This window comes from Bos indicus x Bos taurus, chromosome 22 (assembly GCF_003369695.1).
Source record: "Bos indicus x Bos taurus breed Angus x Brahman F1 hybrid chromosome 22, Bos_hybrid_MaternalHap_v2.0, whole genome shotgun sequence".
Lineage (NCBI taxonomy): Eukaryota > Metazoa > Chordata > Mammalia > Artiodactyla > Bovidae > Bos > Bos indicus x Bos taurus.
The window spans coordinates 4,569,326-4,578,312 of NC_040097.1; the positions used below are offsets into that span (position 1 = coordinate 4,569,326).

The window sequence follows — 8,987 nt, forward strand, 5'->3', positions numbered from 1 at the left end:
CTGTGGGGTCTGGACTCCTCACTAGAGTGGCTGCTCTCACTGTGAAGCACAGGCTTTAGGGTGATGGGTTCAGTACTTGTCATGCACGGGCTTAGTTGCCTCACAGCATGTGGGATTTTCACGTCCCAGCAATCAAACCTATGTGTCCTGCCTTGGCAGGTGGATTCTTGACCACTGAGCCACCAGAGAAGCCCCCTCTTGTTGTGTTTGGGTGACTTTTTCTTTTGTATGTGTGTATCTATTGTAGTTTTTTGTTTTGTATTAATAGTTCCCATGAGATTTTGATACAGCAATCTGTATATGTACAAAGTTCTATTTTTCCATTTTAATATGTGAGATATATATATATATATATATATATATATATATATATATAGGCTTCCCTGGTGGCTCAGTGGTAAAGAATCTGCCTGCAGTGCAGGAGTCCTAGGAGATGCTGGTTTGATCCCTGGGTCAGGACGATCCCCTGGAGAAGGAAATTGCAACCCACTCCAGTATTTTTGCCTGGAAAATTTCTTGGACAGAGGGGCCTGGTGGGCTACAGTCCTTGGAATTGCAAAGAATCAGACACAGTTGAGCAACTGAGCACATCTGCCTTCATATATGTTTATTAATATTAGCTACTTGATTCCTTTTCTGAGTCTTCAGTTTTTAGATATTGGTTAGAAATCAACATTTCTAATCACCATGTTTAAATTAGGTTTCATATTTAAACCACTTTTCTGTGCTTTATGGTGACTGACAGCTTCTAACACTGTCTCCCTCCTCACCTGGATCCTACTCTTTTTTGCAACAATTTAAAAATAGCGGCTTATTGGGATATCTCAGTAAATCACAGAGCATGCAGTTCGCCCACTTAAAGTGTGCAGTGGCTTTTAGCACATTCACAGTTGTGGCCCGTCTCTACTGCGAATGTTAGAATATTTTCATCTCCTCTAAATAAAAACCTGTACCCAGTGGTAGTCACTCACCGTCTCCACCCGCCTTCCAGCCCCTAGCAACCACGAGTCTACTTTTTGGTTCCGACTTGCCCGTTCCTGACATTTCATATCAGCTACATTATACAACATGTGACTTTTTTGTGACTAACTTCTTTCACTCTGCCTCATCTTTTCAAGGGAGTTCCTCATTCCTCCTGTTGGCTGTGTGACGTTCTGGCTGTACTGAGTCTTGTTTATCCGTTCACCTGTTTATGCACTTTGGGGTTGCTTCTGCTTTTGAACTATTATAAATAATGTAAGGAGCTTCCCTGGTGGCTCAGTCCATAGAGAATCCACCTGCAAATCAGGAGACAAAGCGGGAGACGCAGGTTCGATCCCTGAGTCAGGAAGATCCCCTGGAGGGGCACCCCTCTCCAGTATCCTTGCCTGGGAAATCCCATGAACAGAGGAGTCCATGGGGCCATAAGAGTCGGACTCGACTTAGTGACTAAACCAAAAATAATGCTTCTATGAACATCTGTACGTGTATTTTTGTGTGGACATATATTTTATTTTCTCCTGGGTATATACCCAAGAGTGAAATCCTTTTCTTGTTATGATGAAAGCTTTCAAAAGGACACAAAAGCAGACTGATGGTATGGTGCCAGCCCTGCCCCCACAGCCCCATGCACCCATCAGTCAACTTCAGCAGCTAACAGCTCGTGGTTACCCTTGTTCCACCACTGCGTTATTTCAGAGTAAGTGCCACGCTTATCATTTCATCTGTAAACTGTTCGGTATTTATCTCTAAAAGATGAGAATCTCTTAAAATAATTGCACTGCCATCAGCACACCGGAAGCAATATCATCCTTCAGTTCAGTCCAGTCGCTCAGTCGTGTCCGACTCTGCGACCCCATGAATCACAGCACACCAGGCCTCCCTGACCATCACCAACTCCCGGAGTTCACTCAAACTCACGTCCATCGAGTCGGTGATGCCATCCAGCCATCTCATCCTCTGTCGTCCCCTTCTCCTCCTGCTCCCAGTCCCTCCCAGCATCAGAGTCTTTTCCAATGAGTCAACTCTTCATATCAGGTGGCCAAAGTACTGGAGTTTCAGCTTTAGCATCATTCCTTCCAAAGAGATCCCAGGGCTGATCTCCTTCAGAATGGACTGGTTGGATCTCCTTGCAGTCCAAGGGACTCTCAAGAGTCTTCTCCAACACCACAGTTCAAAAGCATCAATTCTTCAGCGCTCAGCTTTCTTCACAGTCCAACTCTCACATCCATACATGACCACTGGAAAAACCATAGCCTTGACTAGACGGACCTTTGTTGGCAAAGTAATATCTCTGCTTTTGAATATGCTATCTAAGTTAGTCATAACTTTCCCTCCAAGGAGTAAGCGTCTTTTAATTTCATGGCTGCAGTCACCATCTGCAGTGATTTTGGAGCCCAAAAAAATAAAGTCTGACACTGTTTCCACTGTTTCCCCATCTATTTCCCATGAAGTGAGGGGACCAGATGGCATGATCTTCATTTTCTGAATGTTGAGCTTTAAGCCAACTTTTTCACTCTCCACTTTCACTTTCATCAAGAGGCTTTTTAGTTCCTTTTCATTTTCTGCCATAAGGGTGGTGTCATCTGAGATTATTGATATTTCTCCTGGCAATCTTGGTTCCAGCTTGTGCTTCCTCCAGCCCAGCATTTCTCATGATGTACTCTGCATAGAAGTTAAATAAGCAGGGTGACAATATACAGCTTTGACGTACTCCTTTTCCTATTTGGAACCAGTCTGTTGTTCCACGTCCAGTTCTAACTGTTGTTCCATGTCCAGTTCTAACTGTTGCTTCCTGACCTGCATATAGGTTTCTCAAGAGGCAGGTCAGGTGGTCTGGTATTCCCATCTCTTTCAGAATTTTCCAGTTTATTGTGATCCACACAGTCAAAGGCTTTGGCATAGTCAATAAAGCAGAAATGGATGTTTTTCTGGAACTCTCTTGCTTTCAAATATCCCAGTGTCCACATGTGTCTAGTTGCCTTTTCTGCCCCCAGTCAGATTGTTCAGATCATACTCTGAGTCTGAGCAAGGCCCCTACGTTTGCCTCTGGTTGAAGGGTCTCGTAGGATCTTTCCTTTTTGGAGCCTTTCCCACGTTTATTTTTCCTCCTTGCTTATTTGTAGGAGGCACTGGATCACGTGTCCTGGAGAGTTCCTCATATCTGGGTTTTACTGATTTCATGTGGCCCTTGCATTTCCTGTAAAATGTTAGATCTAGACAACTGGCCTGGTGTAGGGTTTTTGTTTTTTTGAGTTATTTTGGCGCACTGGGTCTTGGTTACAGCGTGTGAGCTCCTCATTGCTGCGGCTTCCTGATGCGGGCACAGGCTCTGGGACACGGGCTTCCGAGGTTGTGGACGCAGCGCTGAGGCCCCGGGGCGCGTGGCATCTTACTGCCCAGAACAGAGGCCGAACCCGTGTCCCCTGCACTGGCAGGTGGCCTCTTAACCCTGGGTCACCAGAGAGGGGATCCCAGTGTTGTTTACTAAAAGGACCCTTTAACGTTTCTTAATAAGCCTTCTTGGAGGGCTGTTGTGTGCCCAGCCCCACGGTGGGCCCCGGGAGAGTGTGGCTGGTCAAGATCAGGGGTGGGTGGGGCTGGGGGAATGCATACGTGAGTCCCTGGGCTGCTTGCCCACCGGCCACAGGGATTGGCCAGCACCCAGCTGGTGCTTCCCTGGGCACGTTTGTCAGCTGGGGGCCTGGGGGCGGTCTGGGCCCTGGGTGAAGTCCTGCTGCCCCCCGCCCCCTGCAGCAGTCTGGGCCCTGGGTGATGTCCTGCTGCCCCCCGCCTCCCGCAGCGGTCTGGGCCCTGGGTGACGTCCTGCTGCTCCCCACCCCCGCCCGCAGGCCTGGCCCGGGGCGCCGTCCGGGCGCCGCGCCGCCACCCTCCGGTGCTGCGCATGGTGCTGGAGGCACTGCAGGCCGGGGAGCGGCGCCGGGGCACCTCGGTGGCAGCCATCAAGGTCTACATCCTGCAGAAGTACCCGACGGTGGACGCCCTCCGGCTCAACCACCTGCTGAAGCAGGCCCTGGCCACGGGCCTGCACCGCGGCCTGCTCATCAGGCCCGTGAACTCCAAGGCCAAGGGGGCCACCGGCAGCTTCAAAGTGAGTGCCGGGTGGTGGGGGGGGGGGTGGGGGGGGGTGCCAGGTGGTCCCGGGGTGTGGCGAACTTGGCCCCAGGCTTGAACTCCAGCTCCAGCTCTTTCTTCCCGAGCTCTGGGTGCTGTTCCCTCTCTCCTCCTGTCTGTTCTTTGTCCTCTGTCTTCACCCAGATGCCCCCTGCTTGCTCCCCCCACCCCCCCGGGGAGGCTGAGCCCCAACATGGCCCCCGTCACCCTGCTGCACCCTGCTCCTTCCTTGCTGGGTGGGACCCATGACCAGAGACTGTTTCAGCTGTTTCACTTCCGGGTCCTTGGTGCCCATGACCCCTTCCTGGAATTCCTTTACCAGGGGCAGCCCAGACCCAGCCTTGGCCCCTTCAAGGTCACAGCCTTGGGGTTTGCTCCCCACACTCCCTGGCTCCAAAACCAGGGCTGACGCCTCTCTGAGCCAACACATCCTCCTCTCTTAAAGGGTCAAGTCACCCAGAGCTGAGAGCAAATTTGGCACAAAATTCAAACCACAGGGTCGTGACTGCCAGCTGCCACCAGGGACATCTTGGATCCCAGATCCCAGGGACCCGGACCTGGGATCCATCTTGTCACTGCTGTGCTCCAGCATGTAGCAGTTCCTCTGACAGTCACCGTGGAACTTGGTGGAACATTCTCAAACTGCCAGTTCCAGTCCCTGTGGGAACAGGCTAGCTGTGCTCAGGGACACCCCCTCCTGGGACTCTGAGTGTGTGGGTCTGAACTTCGACAGCTGCCATGGCAAGGCCAGGGGCACAGGGTGGAGTGAAGGGGGAGCAGGAGAGAGAGTGCTAGGGGTGTGTGTGACTGGGAGGCAGTCAGGAAACCGGACCAAGGGGTGGGAGGCAGAGAAGGGGGTGTCGGGTACCATGGAGTCAAGATGTGTGTGTGCTGGGAGTGGGGGTTGTTTTCTGGTCATGGTGGGTAACGGGGACCCATGAGGATTCAGGGATGTTGGGGAGTAGCGTCATCAGAGCTGGGCTCTAGAAGGGCAGAGCCAGGGGCCCTTGCGTCCCCCTGCTGCTCACACCCTCCCTGATGACCCCATTGTAAAGATGGGAAGACTGAGGCCCAAGCGGGGAGGGAAAGACTTGGACAGGTCGAGTTGCATGGCTAGAGTTGGGGCCCATCTGCCCTCCACGTCCATGTTCAGCTGCAGAGCAGGAAGCAGCCAGGAGACCTGGGGATGTGGTGGCATGAGGCGGGGGCAGGGGTGGTGGTGTCAGGGCCACAGTCCACAGGGAGGTGTTGGGGGGGGTCAAAGGAGCTTCACAGGTTAGCATGAGAAGACAGCATCAGAGCTCACAGTATGTGCTGGGCTCAGGGGCAGGGGCGGGAGGTACGTGCCTGCCACCTATGCAGGGAGCAGGGAGAATGTTGGGCGAGTTTTGCAGACTCGAGTCCTGTAGCTCCTCCATGGCGGCACCTCTCTCGTGGTGCCGGGGGTGGCATGCACTGCTGGCTTCCAGCTTTTAGGAGGCGGTTGTGCCCCAAGCCCTTGGCCGCCTTCTTCGCCCCCTCCCTGGGGATGGGGGCTTCTTTGAGCCTCACGCAGGGTGTCGGGGCAGGAGATGCCCAGATCTCTGCTCTCACTTCCACCCCATTCTCTCCTCTGCCAGTTAGTCCCCAAAGACAAAAGGAAAATCCCACCCAGGAAGACGGCCCCCAGGATGCCCGGTCAGGCTGAGGGGAAGGACCCCAAGAAGCCGAGTGAGTCAAAGAAGGACCCTGCCAACACAGTCAAGGTGAAAAAAGGATCCAGGAAGCCCAGAGAGGAGAGGGCAGCTCCCTCCAAACCAGGCGCAGCCAAGAAGGCCCCCAAGAAAGGCACGCAGACCAAGGACCCAGAGCCAAGGCTGGGTGAGGCCAAGAAGTCCTCCCGACGGCCGGACAAGGCCGCTCAGGCCCCTCCCAGTGCCAGTGGGCCTGGCGGGAAGTCGAAGGTCAAAGAAAGAGGGAGCTGCCAAGGTATGGGTGTGAATGGGGTGGGCATGGGATGGGGTTTCTGGCAACCACTGGCCACGAGTTGGGATGGAGGGGTCAGTTCTGGGGAGGAGGGGCTGTCTACTCAATGTGCCCTAGGACACTTGGCTTGACCCGGAGAGACAGAGAACTCATGGTAGCTGGTGGGGGTGGGAGGAGGGGTCAGGGGAGGCTTCCTGGAGGAGGTGGCCCACGCAGGAGACCAGCTTGTGCAAAGGCCTGAAGGCATGAAGAACGTGGCTGTGCTGAGCTGTGCTTAGACGCTCAGTCATGTCCAACTCTGCGGCCCCATGGACTGTAGCCTGCCAGGCTCCTCTGTCCATGGGCGATTCTCCAGGCAAGAATACGGCAGTGCGTTGCCATGCCCTCCTCCAGGGGATCTTCCCAACCCAGGGATCGTACCCAGGTCTCCCACATTGCAGGTGGATTCTCTACCATCTGAGCCACCAGGGAAGCCCCAAAGGTGGAAGAAGTCTAAATAGTCCTGTCTGTGTGCGTCGGGGGTGGGAGAAGGGGACGCTGTGAAGGGCGGCGGGAGGCTGGACTTGATTGGTGAGGAGCCATGGAAAGACCCTGAACAGGGGACACTTAGGGCCCAAGGTGCTTTTTTTCTTACGAATCTAAAAAAAAACCACAAAACTATAAAAATTGGAGTGTGATTGTTTTACAATGTTTTTCTGCTGAGCACCGATGTGAATCAACTATATGTATACATACATCCCCTCCTGGTGATCCCCCTCCCACCCCTCTAGTCATCACAGCACCGAGTCGAGCTCCCTGTGCTGTACAGCAGCTGCCTGTGAGCTCTGTGTTTTATACACGGCAGTGTGTATATTTCAGCGCTACTCTCTCAGTTCGTCCCACCCTCCTTCCCCGACTGTCCAGAAGTCTGTTCTCTATGTCTGTCTCTCTCTTCCTGCCCTGCAAAAAGGTTCGATCCCAGTTTTCTAGATTCCATGTATATGCATTAATATATATTTGTTTTTCTCGTTTTGACTGACTTCACCCTGTATGACAGTCTCTAGGTTCATCCACCTCAGTAGAACTGATTCAAATGCATTCCTTTTCATGGCTGAGTAATACTCCTTGGTGTAGATAGACCACAACCCCTTCATCCATTCCTCTGTCGATAGACATCTAGGTGGCTTCCATGTCCTGATTGTTGTAGATAGTGCTGCAATGATCAGGGTGGGCACATGTGTCTTTTTGAATTATGGTTTGCTCAGGATACATGCCCTCCTGGTGGGATTGCTGGGTCACGTGGTGGTTTTATTCCTAGTTTCGTAGGGAAATTCTATACTGTTCTCCATGATGGTTTTTATCAAGTTATGGAAAGACTCTGAACAGGGGACAGGCAGGGCCTGAGGCATTTTTTAAAATGTATCCTGGCCGTCACATGGAAGATGGATTGAAGACATGGGGCTGACAGCCCTGTCGGGGGCCTTCGGCGTGGGTGGATGGGGAGCTGTGAATGGAATGAGGGATGGTTGCCCTCCTTCCACTTAATCCTCCTGCTGTCCCGTGGGCAAGAGGCTGCGACCTTCAGTTGGCAGACTCGGGCACCAGGCTCAGAGAGACTGAACACCTTGTCCCAGGTCACACAGCCTGCAAGTGTCAGCGTGAGGACTGGGCCGTGGGCGGGCTGTGGGGCCCCTCCAGCCTGCTGCTGAGCGGCACCTCCTCCGGACAAGTCTGTCTCACACGGCATCCCCTCTTCCAGCAGATACCAAGGCCCACAGGAAAACACAGCCTGGAAGTCAGAGTTCAAAATCCTCGGTCACCAAGGTGGGTGTCGGGGTAACTTCCCTTGTCTCGATCTCCAGTGGCAGGAGCTCGAGTGTTCCCCCCTAAGCCCGGGGCGGGGGTCAGATGAGGAAGAGGGTAACTTACTTCACTTTCCTCTGCTCCCAGCCCTCCAGTGCCCGGAGGATCACCGTCCCCACCTTATAGATAGGGGGCTGAGGCTTAGAGAGGGGAGGGCGCTTGTCGAAAGCAACCTAGAGCTGGGGTTTCAACCCTGAGTTCGTGGGCTCTGCGTGGTGTGCCCAGCCCTGCCACCTTCTCCTGGTTTGCTTTCTTACAGGGTGAGAATGGTGCTCCCCTGGCCAAAAAGAAGATGGGGGGCAAGGTCCCTAAAGAGGCTGCTGGGGAGGGGCCCAAAGCCAAGGCCCCTGTTCCTCCCAAGGGTGCTGGGTCCAAGAAGGAGCCTGGACCACTGGCTGGGAAGGCTGAGGCCTCTAAGGGCCCGAGAAAGCCTGGCATCCCCACCAAGTCTTCAGTGTCCAAAGCGGCCAGCAAGAAGGCAGAAGCCGAGGGCTAGAGGCAAGGTGGAGAGATGCAGATTCTACTTTTTACTCCCCTAGAAACTATCACTCTGTTTATTTCACTGGAACCTATTTATCAATAAAGCTTTTTTTCCCCACTCATGGGTGCGAGAGGAGGCTGAGGTCTAAAGGTTTGGCCATCCAGGGCATGCACCCAGATGGACAGGATGGAAGCTCCTGCCCTGGGAGATGCAGACTGCAACAGGGATGCAAAGGCATGCAGGGGCCTGCGGAGGCGCAGGAGAGGTGCTTCGTCCAACCTGAGATCTGGGACTGCTTCCTGGAGGAGGCAGCTTTTGGTCTTAAAAGGACGAGCAGGAATTGCCAGACAGATGACGGGGGAAGGGCTTGCAGGCAGTGGGATAGGCCTGGATGGGGGCGAATTGAGGCTTTGAGAGGAGCACAAGCCGGGGAGGGGTGGCATGAGCCCCTGGGCCGTGGGGATGGGGCAGCAAGGCATGGCGGAGTAGGCTAGGGAAGGCAGGCAGGCATCTTCTTGGGAGCGGTTGGAGCCAGGGAGGGTTACAGGCCGGGGAGAGACTGACGTGTGTGTTGAGAAGAAGCTCT

General features: G+C 53.7%; 1 protein-coding gene across 1 annotated transcript; it reads left to right on the forward strand.

The window, feature by feature from the left end:
• Positions 1–3,836: 3,836 nt before the first annotated feature.
• LOC113880791 (histone H1oo) lies at positions 3,837–8,519 on the forward strand. The gene is made up of 4 exons (XM_027523363.1): positions 3,837–4,090; positions 5,733–6,081; positions 7,817–7,881; positions 8,180–8,519. Exons 1-4 carry the CDS (start codon positions 3,884–3,886, stop codon positions 8,414–8,416), a joined length of 858 nt encoding a protein of 285 aa, XP_027379164.1. The 5' UTR covers positions 3,837–3,883; the 3' UTR covers positions 8,417–8,519.
• Positions 8,520–8,987: the final 468 nt, after the last annotated feature.